This window comes from Tenebrio molitor, chromosome 1 (assembly GCF_963966145.1).
Source record: "Tenebrio molitor chromosome 1, icTenMoli1.1, whole genome shotgun sequence".
Lineage (NCBI taxonomy): Eukaryota > Metazoa > Arthropoda > Insecta > Coleoptera > Tenebrionidae > Tenebrio > Tenebrio molitor.
The window spans coordinates 32,645,917-32,666,303 of record NC_091046.1 but is presented as its reverse complement, the minus strand read 5'-3'; the positions used below and the strand labels follow the sequence as shown (position 1 = coordinate 32,666,303).

Sequence of the window (20,387 nt, the reverse complement as noted above, 5' to 3'; positions counted from 1 at the left end):
AACAGGCCGAATACCTGAAAACTGACAGCGCACGAATATTGAATAACATTTTTCGTGTTAGTTTGGGCGAAGTCTTAAAAAACATTGATTTATTGTAAATTTTGAGGTTATCTTTGACAGATGTCAAGTTAGGTATATACCCGGGAAAGTTTATATATTTAGTTATATACCACTTTCCTGGTTATATATCTCAAGAAACGAACACGAAAAAAAAATTATTGCCCATAAATATTTTATTTTACCATGTAATTGTCACCGGCTTTGAGAGAATTCAGTAACGAAGAAATGAGGGTTTTATTTAATTCAATCAACAAAAAAAAACAGTTAATACAAAAATTACAAAAGTAAAGTCAACTTGACAGTCTTCCGCCAAAATTTTCGAAATTGAACAAATTCGCCAAGTCGTGATCGTCATCGAAACGGTAAAAACCCTACGTTGTGTTTTTATACAAAATGGCGGGTTGACGGAAGACTAACTCACGAGACTAACTCGAGATACAAATGGTGGACCTGCAGGGTGCACAAAACGTCGAAATAAAAATACATTTTTATGGCATTAGTCAATTGAAATTACATACTTTTAAACTGTACTTATATGGAAAATATTCAACCCAAACTATGATTTTCTGGTTCCTTTGTGCCTTTATTTGGTTCAAAAATATGAAAAAAATGCTGTTGCAAATGACAAGTGTGTCTTTGCAACCTGTACCGAGTTTATATGTTCACGTTGAGTTGATAATTTCAAGGTCAAATAATTTTATTTTTTGGCTCTATAATTATGTTTTGCAAATATGTAGTGACATGCAGGTAAACACCGTTCACGTTGGATTAAGCATTGCTAAATCGCATTATGTTGGTTAGCTGCATGTCACCAGAATGTCACTATTTACAAAAATAATTAGAGCCAAAACATTAGATTATTTGACCTTGAAATGTTCAACTCAACGTGAACAAGGTTTATTTCTGGATTCAATCGTTAATTTAACAAAAATAAATAAAAATCTCATCACCGCACTTTTCACCTAAAAAATGACAGTGACAACGACAAAACTGACAGTTCACATGAAAGCGGCAAAAATGTAATAACATGGGCCGAGCATGGGCGTGGCCTACTTCGACTACAATCATTTAGAATAATCCTGTATTATTGGTGCTTTAGGGATCGTTTATGATGGAACTGCGATGAGCGATAAAAGCGAATTGCCATTTGAAAACCATGGCAGTTCGCTCTTGTCGCCGCTTTTATCGCTCATCGTAGCTCCAACATAAACGTACCCTTAGAGACCCGACACCCGACAAGTCATTTGCTTTATGTGTTATGTTTTGGCGGGAATTCGTGTGTATACTGTTTATCGGTGCAGGTTTGTAACCTAAATGTTTTAAGCCAGTCATGATTATAGTCTATTTTTTCCTGGTAGGCGCGTGCGTGCGCATTTACAAAATCCTGCAACGAAATGCGACTTTCCTATTGGTTACTTTATTTTTCTACTTACACTAGAGAAATGTGCAATATTGCAGTTTTCTGTACTGTCACTGTCAAACAGGTCCAAGCTGCCATTTTTGTTTCATCGTGTCTTAGTTTTCCTTTCGTGTTTTGTGTTGTGTCCGTTTATTTATTAAAAAAACAGTTCTTAGTGGTTAAGAAGTTTTTATATGTCAACAAGATGTCTTAATTTCGATCACCAAATAAATCGCGTAAGTTGGATTTATGCTAACATCAAGTAACAGTTTTTTATTAATGCATATTTATAGCAAATTTCTCACAAGCCGAGAAAGAAATGATCGTTAAAGTATTTCGTGGGATCTCCAAGGATTTTGCCGAGTTAACCAAGACGGCTCAAATGGAAAAAACTGCAGATTATACTGGTATTGATTTCTGAGTTTTTTTGTTGTATCACAGCTAATTAATTACTTTGTGTTGAAGGTTGTGGATTTAAAACCATTCAATGATACTTGGCGGAAGAAAAGAAGTGTGGGCAATTACAGGCACCGAAGAAACCTGATAGGAAATGTATGATTCAATTGGATGAACATCAAAAATATCTCATTCGAAAAACAGTGCACTCATTTTTCTCTGCAAACAGAATTCCTACAATTGATGCTGTGTACAGGGAAGTGCAAAACAATGAAGAAATTCCAAACATCAGTCGTTCTAAGCATTATAATGTTTTACACGAATTAAAATTTAAGTAAGTACATACATTGTTTTCAATTAACTGTAAACATTGAAATCTATGTTTTGTTTCAAATAGCACAAATAACGAAACAGAAAAAGCCTGTTAATAGAAAGAGAAGACATAACTGGCGAAGAAGATATGTACGGGAAATAAAAAAAATACGCCAAGAAGGGAGATCTTTTCTCTTGCAAGATAATGGTTATTATAAATGATTGTAGTCGAAGCAAGCCATGTCCATGTTATGAAATTTTTGCCGCTTTCATGTGAACTGTCAACTTTTGTCGACGTCACTGTAATTTTTTTAGGTGAAAATCGTACGACACTCATTAATGATCAATAGAACAATTAGTTCACGAGCCATAACCATGGCAACAAAATTTTTTGTAGGTAGACCAACCTAACTGTGATTAATAAGTGGAATTTTTTTCAGCCAATCAAAATCATTTATTTTGTTGTCTTGGTTATGGCTCGTGAACTAATTTTTCTATTGGTCTTTAATGAGTGTCGTACGATTTAAAAATTTATAATTGAAGAAGCATAATGTCCATGTCGTTGCGATTTTCTTACCGAATATGCCCTCGTGCATTGATTAATATCCGGAAATTTTATTCTCATGCATTTCCAAAACGTAATTAGCCCTCGTGTTCCACTCGGGCTAATTAATACGTTTTAGAAATGCATTCGAAAAATTTCCGGAAATAATCAATGCACTACGGATATTATAAGTGAAAAGTGCGGTGTTGATTGTTTTGTTTTATTCTTTTTTTTAATTGTTTTGTACCCAATTTAACTCCTGTGTGTAAAAAATAAAAAATGTTCATATAATATTTATTATCAATTTTTCCACGAGTTTATTCATAAACTTTTTTGTTTACATTTTACAAATTATACAAAAATTAAATCGTAAACATGAGTTTTAATATGCAACCCCAAATACTGATCCCCCTAGATAATATGCAACCAAAAATACTAACAATTCCTGCATCCTGCTAAAAATCTTAGCTATGTGATTCTACCTTTCGGAGATGCGCACGCACGCGCCTATCAGGAAAAAATAGACTTTAGTGCAACACAAGTGTGTTTTTTCATGTGATTAAATTGTTAGTCGAATCTTTGTGAATTCCAATAATTACTACACAGCCATGTCGTCGAGTGTGTTTGATTGTCATGAAGAAAATCGAAAAAGTTCACTAAAAATTTTAAGTGAATTGATGGACCCCAATGTTTCTTACATGGATCAAAAATATTTACAAACTGAGATAAACGGTAAAACTTATCACACCAACATTATCATTGAAGAAATTGAGATTATAGTACGAATAATTCGCAAAAATTGGAGTCTGCTTCAAAATGTAGTTTTAAATAACATTACAATTTCGTACGACGAATTAACCAACTTACGAGAAGAAATAAATAAGTGTTTAAAGTTAATTATTCAATGTTTAAAATACTGTGACAACGACACGATTAAGTGCAGGTACATTACTTCTACTCTGATGCAAATTAAGACTTTCACGCCATTAATATTACCCATTACTCAACTAGAAACAAATATATTCATAAAGTTGTCAAATCCTTCATCTTCGTACAGTAAAGAAAAATGTCCTGTTTATCAATATTTTCATACATTCACAGATGTGCAGTTTTACTTACTTATCCTTTATTATATTTCTGGAAAGAGAGATGAACTTAATAATCGAATAGACTTCATTATTAATGATTTAATATGCATCAGTGAAACTGCTTATAAACAAAATAGTAAATGTGCCTTTGTATGTGATTGTAACAAAAATTTTTGGTTAATTATTCAAATACTCTGCGGTAAAATTCTTGGAGAAGATAGTTTTTGGACAATATTCAACAGAATTGTTAAAAATTTTAGTAGCGAATATGTTTTGTGGCTATTAAAGGATGTGGGAAGTTTACAAGCTATTGATAGAAACTGTACATTCACTGAAAGTTTTAATGACAGAATTAAACCAAATTTTATTTTGTTGGAATCTGCGTTAAAAGCAATATTAGCAAAAACAGGATACAATAATTCAATTTTTACCACTTTGAAGTCTGTAGAGTATCTTGTTTGCGACTTATGGTTAAAGTCGGCAAAAATCGAAGTTTGCCAAATGTTATGGGAATATTTCAGTAAACGTCTGAACATGTCTACGAGGACTAATACAACGTTTACGCTAACGGAATTGGTTGAATTAATGGACACCATATTGTGGGCGCCAAAAGATTGCCAACAAGATTTTGAGCTATTTTTAGCAATGTTATCTGCCCATTTAAATGAACATCCCTATCACTGGGGAAAAATGAAAGGAAGAATTTACTCACAATTAGGACCAAATAAAGTGAGAGATCTCAACAATGTTGGAATCTTTCATGTTTCACTTTTGTTCATCTCTTTAACAAAAATAAATTTTGATGAACTGTCGAAGAAGTTCCTATCATTTATTGAAAACTTGCCGCAAGGCAAAAAAGAAAGTCAGTTGATTTGGACAATTTATGCTTCATTCGTAAGTTGTTTTTAATGGCTTATTTCAAAAATTGATCCTGTCTTGCCTAGGTTGTGCGTCATGTTCGAGAAAATCGCAGTATAGATGTCATCGTTCCCCCTTTTATCAAAATGTTGGAAGAAGCATCAACGGATCAGAAATTATTCTACCTCATCAAAACTTTTGTAACAGATTTTGAGGGCATCGTGAAGTTCAGTGCAAATCTTCAACTTCATCAGTGGCTTCTGATCAACTCTTGGATCCATCAATACATGACAACCTGCTATTATCCGGATTTAGTCAATTTATTAAATGTACTGTTGAGTGCTGTCAAAATAATTGATAAAGAGCATGTGTGGTGTGACTGGGAATTGGCTTTCAAAAATTATGTTTATCCAACGTTAAAATATGTGGCTGGCTCCCGCACAGCGCCAGAAATTAGTGGAACATTAGCGGCAAAAGTTGCTATATTAAGTCCGAGTTTACTACCTGAAGCTATCACATTTTTCAATGCTGAAAGTATTGCCCCAAAAGTTTCCGCCAATTTCCTTTCTGTTATACTCGAGAATTATCCGAATCACGTTGTTATGTCATCCCAGCAGGAAACTGTTGCTTTGCAAACTTGGGTCAAATTTTGTCTGTTAACTCACGATGGTCACGAACAGTTGACAAGAAACATTATTAAAATAGATCTCATCCCCGAGTTTGTTAAAGCAGCAATAAACAACACCAAAGATCCATTACGTGTATTTATTGAATATATAGGCAATAATATTAGGGAACATCTTCAATCAGTTACTGTGAATAAATTATGTGAAATTGTTTTTGGTCAAACTGAGCGTTGGATAACGCAATATCTTGTTCAACCTGAAAGTGAGGCCACCGTTTTGAGAATTTATACATGTTTGGGACTGGCATTTTATAAAATTGGACCCTTGTTATACAACAAACATAAGTCAAATTGTCCATATGCCCGTCTCGTGTCTGCACTGCTCTTACCGACTGAAGTTATGGTAGGGAAAACACTCAATCCGTACATTTTGCAAAGCATTAAAAAAACGTGGCAACTTTTTTTTGAAGCCACAGTTAAGTTAAACAGTCCAAATGACGCTTTTGTAGATCGAATCTTACGAGAAATGGTCGTAAAGTACGTTCCACATTTTGCCATAGCAGATTCACCAATGCTAAAATGTTTTGATAACGAGACGACTGCTGAAATTATTGTGGATAAAATGTCAAATGCTTTCTTCAAACAACCGACGAAGGAGGCCGAATCTAATATTTTTCGGTCTCTGAAAATAATTAATGAATTCGTTCAGGCCACTACTTCAGCAGCTTTAATGAAACTGGTTGTAAGTAAATCCTTATATGGCCTCTTTGAGGTAGTTATGTTTCACAGTCAGCGTAGTATTGCATTATCTGTTATCAAAAACATAGCGATGTCACCTCTGTATTCAAAAGTGAAATCTGATTTTGAAGAGACTATTGTGGTCATCACAGAAAAGCATTTGGCATTTAATACACCAAATTATTTTCAACTTATGGAAAATCTGTCAAAAGTCATACCGTCTGATTTAAAAAATGTTATTCCTCGTGTAAAACAGCAAATTTCTAATGTGGAACGAATGCGTGGAGTAGGTTATGACAAAAATTTACGACTAGGTTTAGAAAGACTAGAAGCTAATTTACTACAACAATCTTAAATTTTGTACAGATTATGAATATGTTACGTAATTTACATTTATTATTTTTTTATTTATTTACCTATGGTAAATTTCCAAGCCTTTTGTAATCAATTTTTTCAAGTTGTACTAGAGGTCTTAGTTGTTCAGCAAATATCCTCATATCTTCAGCTATTGCATCTTGTCCAGAAGGAGCCAAAACTGATAATTCAACTAAGTAACTCTGAGAAATTGGCTCTACACCTTCTCCAGGTTTACTTGTCATACTCCCCATTTTAAAGATCTTTGAAACTGTGATCTTCATTCTGCCTTTGCGGAACATGTACCCTCGTGCTATGTATTCAAAATCCACTCTGCATCCTAGTTCAGTGAGAAATTCAACAATGGTCGAACTGCAAGCCATGTCGATGCTTGACCTGACTACTGTAGGTCTGTTTTTGTCACCTAATTCTTGTTGACCCACGTACCGTAATTGCCATGGGGCATCAGGTACATCTAATGCACGCCGAACACGTAAAGGTAACACCATAGGGGGTCCAGCATTTGTAGCTCTCAATGTAAAACACAATTCGTGGTCATGGAATGACTCGGGACCGCTATCTACATTGTCACATAGTCCTCTCAGTCGATGCAATAATACTTCCACATATTGGTCTAACACTGAACCCTGAAGCAGGTATTCTTGGTTGGGGATGATGTTGCATTTCAAAGCAGCACTCAAAGAATCCATTGCTGTACCAGGAGAACTCATTTTGATCAAAAATGTATAAGCTAACTAAAAGTGGATTTTAATTATAACAATTTCTGAAGTATTGTTATAAGTTGCTAAACGTACTTACCCCAACAATAATGTTCACAAGACAAGTAACACCTTTTGTGCGTTACTATTTATTTTAGGTTAACTTTAATTTACAAATAATATACAACAAAATTGATTCACAACTACAGAAAACGCGTTATCTACTATTTAGAATTATTGCAATGTTTTTCTAATCAAAAAAGTTTTCTATATTGAATTCATTTTTATTGATAAAAAAAAATGTTCCAAAAACAAATACTACGTTTAGGGTGCGTTCCACTTGTTAACCAACTGCCTAGGCCTACCAACTGGCCAACTGCTCCCCATGTGCTCCACCAGACTACCAGAGGTTCCACGCAACGGCACGGCAATATAACGGTGTTTTTTTAAAAGTTGGCGTTGAAGAGTCGATTGTGAATATGCTATACGGATCACGGGGTCTATTCTTCAATTTCGAGTGATAAATGTCGCATGCGATATTTGTCAATTCTCTTACAATTCTCGTTTCATTCGCGTTTTAAACTGGCCCAATCATATCAAAAAAAGTCCAATTTACACAGGAACTCGTTAAATAAACTACTATTCGCGTGGTATTCAAGAATGGAATAGTATATTTCAAACCACTAAGAAAGTGCTTTCTTGCAGACCGCAGGCAAAGATTATAAACCGAGCCGTAGGCGAGGTTTCTAAGTGCCTAAGGTTTGAATACAATTTTTTTCCCTACCGGCACAACTTCGTTGAAAAAAGTCAAAAAAAGATGGTTATATTCCTGATTAAAACGAAAATTTTGAGAATTGAATAGTAGGCTGGATTATTTGTTTAATTAACTTGTCATTGCATTTGAAGATTTCACGTTTGTTCGAAAATTTGATATAAAGTAATCTACCTACCTAGCTTATCTGTTTATTTTCCAGATTATATGATTGATCTACCAACTTGCTTTATTGAATTGACTTTCATTTATCAATAACTTATTTCACTTTTGACATTTATATTTTGGTACAGTTTTACCATAAACATTTCATGATTAACTTTCTTACCTTAGCGAGAAAGTTGAATTTTCTCACCTCAAATGAGGTATCCACAGCCTACATTTCTAACCGGTAGGGAAAAAAATATTTGTAGTATATGCCATTCACGATGTTTTGGCATAAGGGGAGGCCATGGAAAAAGTGCATTTAAGTTGGCAGTAAAGCTGTCTGTTGAATTAGGTTATGTTTTTCTAAATTTGAGGTTATAAACTGCGTCATTGTCTAGTGCATTGTTGTCAGTTTTACTAGTTTGCAATATAACAATACTCACACATTTTTAATCCAATTTAACAAAACAGGAAACTGACTTGAACAGACTACAGAATAATACGGACCGGGACCGAAAGACGAAGTGGCTCCTGTTAATTTATGTACCACTTAGATAACCCACCTATACAGTGTCTTAACCAACCAGTTAGTAACTTCCAATGAATTTTTCATTTTAGCCAAAACATTCCTAGAACTAGATTGTATAAAATCTTGTACCTACTTATTAAGCCTTACTTTATTCGAATCTTTCTGCAAAATATTTACACACCCATCGTCTATGACAAAAAAGAACAAAACTATTCAACTTCGATAATTTCATTAGAAAATTCTGAATCATCATTACCTGCATCAAAATCTGAATCAAATTCCGACTCAGATTCTCCTAATGAAATTATTAAAGGAAGAACGTTTTCAAATGAAAGATTTCACATTAATTTTGCCCAATCTTCCGAAATAAGTTCTTCACAATATCTACAAAAATATTGTCAAATTTCAGGAGTATATTTCAAAATAGACTCAAGCCATAAATTCACAACTATCGCAAAGTTATAATAGGTCTTACAAAACCCCTGTGTCATTTCAATTGGGTCGTTGTTTCTTCCTTCACTATCCGTGCTACATATTTATCTTGTACTCACCTACGATTCAATTTATACACAAAAAGAACTTGACTTCATTGTAACCTACTGAAAATATGTTCTGCAGTCTAATACAAACACCATCAATACGTTTTAAAGTCTCTTGATTATGATTACGGTAAATTCGGCAACATGTTACGTTCATTTTGATAGGTCCGCATGTCAGGCACTTTAGTGACAGCAGAGTTGACAGAAATCAAACATGTATCCAACGTTAAAAAATAAAATCATAGCCTCCCCTTATGCCAAAACATCGTGAATGGTATATATATGCCTATACACTCGCCTGAGCGTATAACCGTTCGAGATATGTCGTATGCGACATAAACTAATCGAAATTGAAGAATACACCCCCAGCTGTTTAAATCATACGGTTTTACACGAGCGGTGTGTTGTCAATCGATTCTCCAACGCCAAATTTATAAAAACACCTTTACAACTTGTAAAGAAAAAATACATTAATTTTAAATGGTAATAAAATTCATCAAGAGCAACAACTTTTCTAAATATTATTTTTTTGTAAACGTTCTCGTTAATGAGTTTACCGGTGTTTCAGTATAGTAAGCCTTGGTTTACAATTTACATTCACAAAAAATTCATAATGTTTGTGTCTCTGTAAAAATTTCAAATTTTTTAATGAAGGGGGTAAATATTTCGTTTTAATTCAATAACCGCTACATTAATTTACATAAATTTTCACTGAGAGTCCTTTCAAACATTTAGGAAAAATTTGGTGTCACTGAAATCATGAAAACATCACCGGTTTTTAAAATAAATGGAATTTGATATTAAAGTGCAAAATTTAGCTATGATTTATTATTAAATTTCACAAAAGACGTTAACATGGGTTATTTATGGTATCCTTTATGGACTTCCTACAAAAGTTCTCAATAGCTGTTCACCCCAACAATGAGGTATTTAGATATTTATGGCACTGTAGTTGTAAATCTTGGTCATTTTTCGACTGTAATTACACGAGAGGTTTTTTTTGTCCGGATAAAATTTAATTTTTTTACGATAATTTGGTTGCTTGGTAAATTGACGACACAAACCACCCGATAAAAAAACGAGTCCGAAGGACGAGTTTTTTTTATCTGGTGGTTTGTGGAGTCAATTTACCAAAAAGAAACCAAATGGAAGTTTAAAAAATGAAATTTTATCCTGGACGAAAAAACCTCGAGCGTAATTCGATGAGATAATTTAATGAATAATAATAGGTAGGTAATTATGAAAAATTGAACTGGCCATTTTGCACTTCAATTTATTACAAGCTGTGTCAATGTTTAAGATTGTTGGTTCGTTATCATAACAACAAACAATAATCAGGTTCGAAAAAGTTTGCCATGGAAGTTTAAGCACATATATTATCCAGATGCAAAGTTAGGGCTAACTTTATCCGATGTCAAAGTGACAAATGCATCGCGGCTTATGGGATTTTTTATACATGAATTAAATTATCGCTGTTAATGTTAAAATTGGAATAATTCAAAAACTAATCATTTTCTTTTGATGCGAATTTCATAAATATGTTCTTTGAATTAATTGTGAATTATGAGCGTATACGGAAAAAAATTTTTTTTTGCTCAAAATCGTTTTGTTTTATGGCGCTGAATGAAGTGATACGGAAAATTGATTGCACACATTTGAAGCCTTAGGTATATCAAGGGAATTTAACCCTACAGTTTCGTAATTTTTACTAATTTTTTAATAGGGTTTATCTTGCGGGCGGTAAAACTTGACTCACCCGATATAGTTTATACCAACTATACTGCTTCGACAATTAATTGAAAATCCATGACCACCTATGACCAAGATAAATTTTGATATCCCGGTACCGTGCCCTTGCAAACCTCGCGAGTATATTAATAAAATTGAAAATAAGGGTAAAAATGATTCTTACTCCTTGACAAAGAAAGTTATACTCCAGCCGTACTGAATTTAACTAATGCTTACCATAAATCAAACGGAAGACTGAGTGGGGAATAAATGTTAAAGAAAGATAATTTTCTTTACAAAATGAAAATTGAGGCAAAGTCTATTCCTAGCGTGAGCTATTTTGAGGGTAAGTAATATCAGTTAAAATACAAAAATAAAAATGGAAAGCAAGAAACGCAACAATAAAATAACAAGTGAAGAATTATTACGAGAAGCCGTACGCTATTTCATAAATAAGCTAAATACACTATTCAAAAAATAAAAGTAGTCACTTTTTTGAACTTCGATATTTTTTTTATATTTTAAGAGATTTCGTTCAAACTTGAAATATGTAAGGAACCATTAATTATTGAACTTATTTTAAGTGTTCTCTTTCAAATTCAAATCTTTAACGATGTTCTCTGGTCGATTTGGGCAATTTTGCAGAACGTCTTGCTCTCAAATCAGCCTCTCTTAACCTATTGCAGACTGTTTGGTCGCTAATTCTTGTTCCTCTTGTCCTCACTAGATGTTTTTGCAGGTTCCGCGCAGTATGTGTGCGATTTCGAAGGGCTTGCAATCGCAGAAAACGCTCATCACCTGTCGTAGTTTTACTCTTTGGACCTGTGGAGTACTTTAGTTGGTCCGGAATGAATGAGACGGTTCGATGCGTGATTTGAGTTTAATATAACAACAATAACAAATAACGATGAATAACAAACAAGTAACAAATGAATAACAAATAACAAAACGAAGTTAGCGAAACGTAGTCGAAGCGGTTGCTGTGCTGGTTGGTCGACGAGAGAGCGAGTTTAGGGGCGCGACGTCTTTTATACCCTTCGAAAGCGTCTCGACGGGTGTTCCCTCATAGCGCCGACGCGCGACGTTTCCCTTCTTGGTTGTTAGGTGTCGTGGCTCGTCGGTAAGGTCGGTTTCTTGTTCTTTTGGTAGGTGCGCGGATAGAGGTCGCCACAGTACTCCCCCCTCAGTGGCTACGTTCCCTTTAAATTTGAAATTGGGTCTCGTGTCGGTTACGTCATGCGGGGACGTAGTCACGAAAGCGAACTGGTGGCTTTGTTGGACGTCTGCTTCTTCCCGTGTTCTCGTCGTCAGGCCGGGGCGCCTGTTCGGGTGCTGTTGAGTGGTTGACGCTTGGTTCGTCTTGCTGTGCCTCTGTGGTTGGTTGGTGTGGAAGAAAAGCTGGTTTGAGCCTGTCCTGGTGTACCGTCAGCGTTTTGCCGTTTGCGACGAGGGTGACGCTGGTGCCGTTTCGTCGTAGTACCTTGTGTGGTCCTGTGTATGGCTGCTGGAGTGGTCTTCTCACCGTGTCGTCTCGGAGAAATACATGGGAGCAATCTTCGAGTTTTGGGTGTACGAAAACTCTCTTTGTGTCGTGACGGGAAGTTGGGGTTGGGCGTAGGCTTTGGATTTGAGCTTTGAGCATTTCCACGAAGGAGGTTGGGTCTGTTGTGTCGCTTGTGCTGTCCAGGAAAAATTCTCCCGGCAAGCGCAGCTCGGTGCCCAGTGTGAGCTCGGCTGGTGAACACTGGATGTCTTCCTTGATTGCTGCTCTCAGGCCAAGCAGGACTGACGGTAGGACTGCTGTCCAGTTGGGGTTCTCTTGGCACATAATTGCAGCTTTGATGGTTCTGTGCCAGCGCTCGATGATGCCGTTGCTCTGGGGTCGATAGGCCGTTGTGCGGAACCTTTGGATTCCCATGAGCCTGGTCAACGCTGTGGTTACACCGGCTTCGAACTGTCGTCCTTGGTCTGTGGTGATCTTCCGCGGGCAACCGAATCTTGAGACCCACGTGCTGTAGAATGCCTTGGCGACGGTTTCTGCGGTCATGTCGACCATGGGCGTTACTTCTGGCCACCTGGTGAAGCGGTCGGTCATGGTCAGGCAGTAACGATATCCGTCGGATTCCGGCAATGGGCCTACAATGTCCATGTGGACGTGCTCGAAGCGGCTGTCTGGAATTTGAAAGGTGGTGAGTGGGGATCGGGTGTGCTTGCTTACCTTGCTGCGTTGGCATGGCAAGCAGGTTCTCGACCACAACTTGACGTCGGCGTCCATGCGAGGCCACACGAATTTGTTTTTGATGGCTCGACTTGTGGGCCTGAAGCCTGTGTGTGCGGGGTCGTGGAAGAGGTGGAAAATTTTTTTTCGCAATTCTTTCGGCACGTATGGACGGACGTTGTCGGTGGAGGTGTCGCAGTAGAACGGTCTGTCTGCTCCGGCTGGTGTGAGCTGCTTGAGCTGGAGTCCTGTCGACTCTGAGTCCAGCAACTGTTTCAGCTCCAGGTCTGCTTCCTGTGCGACGGCGAGCTCCTCGTTGTCGAAGATGGTAGCTGCGGTTATCTCTTCGACCCTTGACAACGCGTCAGCTACCGTGTTTGAGTCGCCTGGCAGGTGGACTATCTGGGTCGAAAACTGCCCAATAAAGTCCAGCTGTCGTAGTTGCCGTGGGGATGCCTTGTCCGATCTTTGTTGGAAGGCGAAGGTGAGCGGCTTGTGGTCCGTTTGTATCGTGAAGACTCTGGCTTCTAGCATGTGGCGAAAGTGTTTAACTGACTCATAAACACCCAGTAGCTCTCGGTCGTAGGTGCTGTAGTTCTTCTGCGTGGAGGTCAGCTTCTTGGAAAAAAACCCGAGAGGTTGCCACGAGTCTTGCACTCTCTGCTGCAACACTCCCCCAATTGCTACGTCCGAGGCGTCGGTGGTGAGGGTTAGGTCGCCATGCTCCATGGGGTGTGCCAGGAGGGCTGCATTGGCGAGCTCTTCCTTGCATTGTTCGAAGGCTGCTTCGGCTTCAGGGTTCCATGCCACGGGTCTCTTGTCGTTTTTCCTGGCGTTCGTGAGGAGGTTATGTAGCGGGCTCTGAATTTCGGCAGCTTTCTTCACGAAACGTCTGTAAAAATTTAGCATTCCCAGGAACCTGCGTAGGTCCTTCATGGTGGCTGGCTTGGGGTATCCAGTGATGGCGGCGACTTTGTCTGGGAGGGGTTTGCACCCTGCCGATGAGATTTGATGACCCAAGTACTCCACTTCTGGCTCACCGAAGACGCATTTGGCAGGATTTACCACGATGTGGTTGGCTCGTAGTCGGGTGAAGACTGTCTCCAACTGTTGCGCGTGTTCCTCTGCTGTCGCTGAAGCCACTAGAATGTCATCTAGGTAACTGAAACAAAAGTCTAGATCACCAAGCACTGTGTGTAAATGTCTTTGGAAAGTCTGCGCGGCGTTACGTAGTCCGAATGTCATTACGGTGAACTCAAAGAGACCGAACGGGGTGCACACTGCCGTTTTTGGAATGTCTTCTTCGGCCACTGGGATCTGGTTGTATGCGCGCACGAGGTCTATTTTTGAGAAGATTGTTTTGTTGTGTAACCTGTTCGCAAAGTCTTGAATGTGGGGAATGGGGTAACTGTCTGGCACTGTCACACTGTTTAACCTTCGGTAATCGCCGCAAGGACGCCACTCACCAGGTGTCTTCTTCGGTACCAGGTGAAGCGGGCTTGCCCATGGACTGCTGGAAGGTCGACACCAACCTTGTTCGGCCATGAATTGAAATTCAGCCTGTGCGATCTTCAGTTTTTCTGGGGACAGGCGTCTGGGAGTTTCCGCTACAGGTGGTCCTTTGGTGTAGATGTGGTGTCTAACCGTGGCTTTGCTTGGTGTGCCTGGGGGTGGTTGTCGGGTGATGTCACTGAAGCGCCTCAGTATCTCGTGGAATGGGCTGTCTCTGAGCACCGTTGTGATGGACGGTACAGTGCAGGGCAGTACCTTACCAGTTGCGAAGAGGTGTGTTTCCGCGTCGATGAGTTTCCGCGTTCTCAGGTCCGGGAGCAGGTGGTAATGCGAGAGAAAATCTGCACCGAGGATGGGCTTGCGGACGTCGGCCACTGTGAAAACCCATTTGAAAGTTCTTCGCAGTTTGAGGTCTACAATTAGCAGCTTCGACCCATAGACCTGGATGGATGTGTTGTTCGCTGCAAAAAGTATGTTGCCCTCGATCGGCTGGCATGATTTCCCTAAGAAATGTTTCGGAAGTACCGAAATTTCTGCTCCGGTGTCCACGAGATACTGAGTACCTGTGCTGGCGTCAGTCACGAAGAGGCGGTGTTGCGGTTTGGGCCCGTCGCAGGATGCCTCCTCCAACGACGGCGAGCTTAGTTTCCCGAGCTCGGGACGAACTTGCAAGGGGTAGTGCATTTTCTTGCTTGGTTCCCATGGCGTCGGTGGTAGAAGCATATGTCATTGTCTACCTGGTTTTGTTTGTCAGCCTCATTGTTGTCGTTTCGGTTTCTTGACTGTGACCGTTGACGTTGTTGTGAGTGGTAGCGCCCTCTGTTCGCGAGTTGTTTGACTGTTGTCGTTAGCGCAGTGATCTGTTCTTGTAGGCTTTTCAGAGTCTCTGCGATCGTGGTTTGGGGTGCCACAGCTGGTGGTGCTGGCTCGTTCGCGATGGCGGCGATAGATGGCGACCCGCGGTTGGACACGATTTCGACAAGTTTGTCGGCGATGCTGGCCATCTTCTCTAGGGGAACTCCATCGCTGGCTGACACGAGGAGTTGGACGTTGAGAGGTAGCCGATGTAGCCACAGCGTCTGCAGCATTTGGTCGTCCACGTGGTCACTTGCGAGCGTTTTCATCTCCCGCAGGAGCTCGGAAGGTTTCCGGTCGCCTAGGTCGAGCTCTTTCAGGAGTTTGCGGATTTGTTGCTCTCTAGAGTCCGAATAGCTGTCGATGAGCGTTTTCTTCACGGCGTCGTATTTCCCGGTCGCTGGCGGATTGGCGATGATGTTCGAGACGGGCTGCAGGGTGGAACAGTCCAAGGCGGCGATGACGGCGTAATACTTGGACGTATCCGATCTCACGAGGTGACTGTGAAATTGGGCCTCGATTTGTGAGAACCATAGTTTGGGGTCCCTGCGCCAGAACGCTGGCAACTTCATGCTTGCGGTTCGGACTTCTTCAATCTCCCTGTTTGGGACGCTGGTTTCGGCGGGTTCGCTTCTCTCCCTCAGTTTGCTCTGGGCTTCGCTGAGCTGTTGCTGGAGCTCTGCGATTTTCTGCTCTACGCTTTTTGCTTGCTCGTCGCCGGTTGGTGCCATGGTCTGCTTGCTACTAGTTGCACTCACCAAATTGCCACGTGTTCTTGTTGTTTCGGACGTCGGGGATCGGAAGTTGTTGCCTCGTGGTCTTCCGGATCGTCGGGGTCACCAATTGTGGAGTACTTTAGTTGGTCCGGAATGAATGAGACGGTTCGATGCGTGATTTGAGTTTAATATAACAACAATAACAAATAACGATGAATAACAAACAAGTAACAAATGAATAACAAATAACAAAACGAAGTTAGCGAAACGTAGTCGAAGCGGTTGCTGTGCTGGTTGGTCGACGAGAGAGCGAGTTTAGGGGCGCGACGTCTTTTATACCCTTCGAAAGCGTCTCGACGGGTGTTCCCTCATAGCGCCGACGCGCGACGTTTCCCTTCTTGGTTGTTAGGTGTCGTGGCTCGTCGGTAAGGTCGGTTTCTTGTTCTTTTGGTAGGTGCGCGGATAGAGGTCGCCACAGACCTGTACCTGCTCGCCTTGTTACGGTACCTGTTTTTCGGTATCGTTTCCAAAGCTTCCACACAGTTTGCTGCACAACCCCAAACTGTTTGGCAACATAAAGTTGCGAATGTCCTTCTTCGCGTAGCGTTACAGCTCAATTAACTTCTGTCGATGTTAATTGCTGAGCCATTGCTTCTTTTAAATGTTAGTGGACTGTCAGAATGATCTAATATTGTTTAAGACTAAAATGGTCCAAAGTCTGTTTAAACATTTCATCTTAAGTGATTTTTTTTCATTTTAGTTTTTGTATTGTTCGAACATTTGAGGCTCTAAGTTGATTATAACAAGGAGCATTCGCGTACAATTTTGTAATTACTTTAATAAATGACGGTTCAATATACACTCCAAGTTTGATTCAAATCCCTTAAAATATAAAAAAAATATCGAAGTTTAAAAAAGTGACTACTTTTATTTTTTGAGTAGTGTGTAATAAACACGACGCATAGTGGGCTGAAACGCCGAAAACCTGGCCAAAATCCAAAAAAATTATGTACCTACGTTTTCTAAGACTTTTACATTAGAAGTAGTTGTAGTGGTACCCCTAGTACCTATTTGGAATGACCATTGATAAGGGCTGGAGACCCTACATGGGTCAGGAAGTCATTCCATTTGTGAGCTTTGAGATCGCCGCTTTGATAGTTTCTGTCGCCGAGAAAAATAGCAAATATGTATGGAAACGCGTGTAAAATGTGTTTCAATAAAGTTTTTGCAATTGTTTTAAAATGGATTCTTCTCTTGGAACTAAGCAAAATGAAAATGTCTAATTCGTTTTTCATTTTATAATGATGTCAAGTAGCAAATTAACAGTAAAATCGTTCGAAATTTTGTTGGTTTCTTTATGGCAATTAGTTATTAAAAAAGCAATAAGTTACGTCATGAGTAGCCAATAGGCAGGAAACCAATGTCAAATTGTTTATTGAACATTTCTTTAACTATTTAGAAAGAACTGGCTGCAACTTTGTGCGAAGATGCGAGTAAATTAAGCACTTTTACAGATTCAAATAATATGAGTAATTTTTTTGTTAAAGAAGTAAATTGTACAATCCTTGATGCCCGAAGAAGCTCAAGAGTTGTGAAATAAGAATATTAAAAGATTCCGCGAAGATTTTACAAGAAAATGTGATCGCAAAAAAAACATTGAAGAGGTTTTCCGTAGATTATTAATATCATGGGATCCAATCATTTCTACTTGGCGAAAAACTTTCAATAATCCCTACACACAACAGAGCTGCTAGAGTGCTAGATCCACTTTCAATTGCAGCAGCATGCTCTCATTTCGTAAATGTTGATAGTGATGATGACAATGATGTATACTATTCGAGCGATTAAGCACAATGTAAAAGTGAATATTGTTATTTATTTAATTGTTGTTACACAGTCTAGGACTGGTAGACTCCCGGTAGACCGGGACCAATGGCTTAAGGCGAATCGGGATGAGGTTTTAGTGAGATTCTCGGTCAACAGATGGCGCGGGATTTACTTAGCTGTTTTTAGCTAAACTTCCGAATCACGAGATAGAATATAGCCTTTTTTTTCCGCCCTGGGTCGGAATCGAACCCGCGACCCTCGCGTCCCTGAGCCGAAACGGACTCCCTTAGGCTATATTCTGCCTTGACGATTTTTTGCACATTTTTTGGATGTTTTGTAGCAGCCTTTTGGTTTTTTTCAAAATTAAATGTCGGATTCTTAATCAGCGACCTGAAAAACCCCTATATACACATTTTCACAGAAATTGATAAATTTCTTCGTATTATGGCCAGCTTTTCGCGTTTCAGCCCACTGTGCGACGCCACGAAGTACTTAAATCTGTTTTTAACCTGGCTGTATTTATTTTGTAATAATTCCATCTCACAAATTTAAAAATGATTAAAATTTAAAAATTATACATAAAAGATTTTGAAGATATGTTTGGGACTGGTAATTTTCAAGACAAAGTGCTAATTGAGGAAGTCTCAATGTCATCCCGGGCATTCACCCAGTAGAAGCGTTCGCGTATTTTTCCCATCTCGCTGCCTGACCCTCCGGATACTTGAGATTTACCAACCACTTCAGCGCCTCATGATCAGTTCGAATTTTGAAATGTTGACCGTACATGTATTTATGGAAATGCCCACCGCGTTTACGATCACCAGTAACTCCTTTCTTGTAAGGCAATAATTTCTTTCCGGTTTTGACAGCACCTTGCTATAGTATTCGATGACCCTTTCTTCTTGGACTTGTGATAGCACTGCTCCTATACCGTTATTGCTCGCGTCAGTATCCAAGATGTACTGCCCCTTCATTTTCGGATAAGAGACTGTAGGACTTGTACACAGCGAGATATTGAGGCTTCTAAAGGCAGATTCACTCTCTTTATCCCAAATGAACGGCGTCTTGTCTTCAGTCAGCTTGTGAAGAGGTTTAGCGATATCAGCAAACCCCTTGACAAACCGACGGTAGTACGTACAGAGGCCCAAGAAACTTCTTAATTGGTGTTTATCCTTCGGTCGGGGCCATTCACGAACAGCTTCTAACTTATCAGGGTCCGTTTAGATTCCTGCAGGTGAAACGACGTGTCCCAAAAATTTGACCTCTTGCTGGAATAGTTGACATTTCTTGACATTCAATTGAAGGTGTGCGCTTCTGAGGCGAAAATTTCTTCAGATGTTCGTCGAAGGTACTTCCTACCACCATAACGTCATTGAGATACACTAAACAAGTTTTCCACGTGAATCCTCGCAGAACGAATTCCATCAATCTCTCGAAAGTGGCAGGAGCATTACAGAGACCACATGGCATGACGTTGAACTGGTAAAGACCGCTATCAGTAGAAAACGCAGTCTTCTCCTTGTCTTCCGGGTGGACACCCACCTGCCAGTAGCCACTCTTCAGATCTAGTGGGAAAACCACCGTGATCCCGCCAACGTGCTAGGGTATCGTCGATGCGTGGTAACGGGTAGCTATCTTTCTTCGTTACGTCGTTCAGTCGTCTGTAGTCAACACAGAAGCGTGTAGATCCATCCTTTTTGGTCACCAAAACAACCGGCAATGACCATGGACTCGAAAAGTCTTCTATAATACCCTCGTTTTTCATTTTGTCAACCATCTGGGTCACTTCTTGGTGTTTTGCGAGAGGTAGTATTCTCGGTGGCTGTCGGATTGGTTTGACGTTGCCGGTGTTGATGCGATGTTGTAGAATGTTGGTTCTTCTTGTAGGCTCGTCTGCGGTAGCAAAGGCATCGCTTTCTGTTCGAATAAAGGCCTTGGCTTTCTTGATCTGCTCGTTCGTGAGGTGTTTCCAACCTTCAAGGAAAAGTTCTTCTACGCCCGTTTCCTTGCTACCATAATCGGTGTTTCCTTTGTCATGTCCGGGTCGATGATTCCAGTCCGGTATCCCCTAGGATCTCCCTCCAACTCTGCCAAAACGATCTGTTCTGAGTTCTTCTGGAGACGCACCGTTTCAAAGACAATCACCCTTACTTCATCGATCGAGGCAGTTGCAAGATGTAATAGTCCAATCAATAGGGACTTTTATCTTGCAAAAGGTACAGAAAAGTTTATACTTGGCAGATATCTTCTATTAGGCATCTTAACCCTCCACCACCCGGCGGCACGTGGCACGTGGTGAAACTGCGCGGGACCGTTGGTGTAGGCCAGGTGAACAAGCCTCTCGACGTCTGCAGCGAACTCTTGAAGATTCTCGCTGCTTTTCTGTACTCTTGCTCGCAACTGTGACTGGTACACTTGGCTGAGATGGTGGTCGCCATACCGCAGCTCTAG

General features: G+C 39.8%; 2 protein-coding genes across 7 annotated transcripts; one reads left to right on the top strand and one right to left on the bottom strand.

Moving 5' to 3' along the window:
• The first annotated feature begins 1,129 nt into the window (after positions 1 to 1,129).
• Positions 1,130 to 6,416, top strand: LOC138125285 (protein MMS22-like). 4 transcript variants are annotated; one of them, XM_069040555.1, is made up of 6 exons: positions 1,379 to 1,695; positions 1,753 to 1,866; positions 1,925 to 2,189; positions 2,253 to 3,443; positions 4,321 to 4,693; positions 4,744 to 6,416. In XM_069040555.1, the coding sequence occupies exons 5-6, from the start codon at positions 4,334 to 4,336 to the stop codon at positions 6,373 to 6,375; spliced, it is 1,992 nt and encodes a 663-aa protein (XP_068896656.1). In that variant the 5' UTR covers positions 1,379 to 1,695; positions 1,753 to 1,866; positions 1,925 to 2,189; positions 2,253 to 3,443; positions 4,321 to 4,333; the 3' UTR covers positions 6,376 to 6,416. The 4 variants fall into 4 exon arrangements, with proteins under 4 accessions (XP_068896630.1, XP_068896649.1, XP_068896639.1 ...); XM_069040538.1 differs by having other exon boundaries at positions 1,377 to 1,695; positions 2,253 to 4,693; XM_069040529.1 differs by lacking the exons at positions 1,379 to 1,695; positions 1,753 to 1,866; positions 1,925 to 2,189 and adding an exon at positions 1,130 to 1,361 and having other exon boundaries at positions 3,318 to 4,693.
• On the bottom strand, positions 6,332 to 7,885 carry MED18 (mediator complex subunit 18). 3 transcript variants are annotated; one of them, XM_069040569.1, is made up of 2 exons: positions 7,190 to 7,885; positions 6,332 to 7,129 (listed from the first exon to the last, which is right to left on the bottom strand). In XM_069040569.1, exon 2 carries the CDS (start codon positions 7,103 to 7,105, stop codon positions 6,437 to 6,439), a length of 669 nt encoding a protein of 222 aa, XP_068896670.1. In that variant the 5' UTR covers positions 7,106 to 7,129; positions 7,190 to 7,885; the 3' UTR covers positions 6,332 to 6,436. The 3 variants fall into 3 exon arrangements, with proteins under 3 accessions (XP_068896670.1, XP_068896680.1, XP_068896662.1); XM_069040579.1 differs by having other exon boundaries at positions 6,332 to 7,086; positions 7,194 to 7,884; XM_069040561.1 differs by having other exon boundaries at positions 7,194 to 7,880.
• Positions 7,886 to 20,387: the final 12,502 nt, after the last annotated feature.

Coding starts and splice junctions, on each gene's coding strand:
- LOC138125285 (XM_069040529.1), top strand. CDS start 1,319: ATGTTTTGGCGGGAATTCGTGTGTATACTGTTTATCGGTGCAG. Junction 1,362..3,317: donor TATACTGTTTATCGGTGCAG/GTTTGTAACCTA, acceptor ATTACTACACAG/CCATGTCGTCGAGTGTGTTT. Junction 4,694..4,743: donor GGACAATTTATGCTTCATTC/GTAAGTTGTTTT, acceptor TGTCTTGCCTAG/GTTGTGCGTCATGTTCGAGA.
- MED18 (XM_069040569.1), bottom strand. CDS start 7,105: ATGAGTTCTCCTGGTACAGCAATGGATTCTTTGAGTGCTGCTTTGAAA.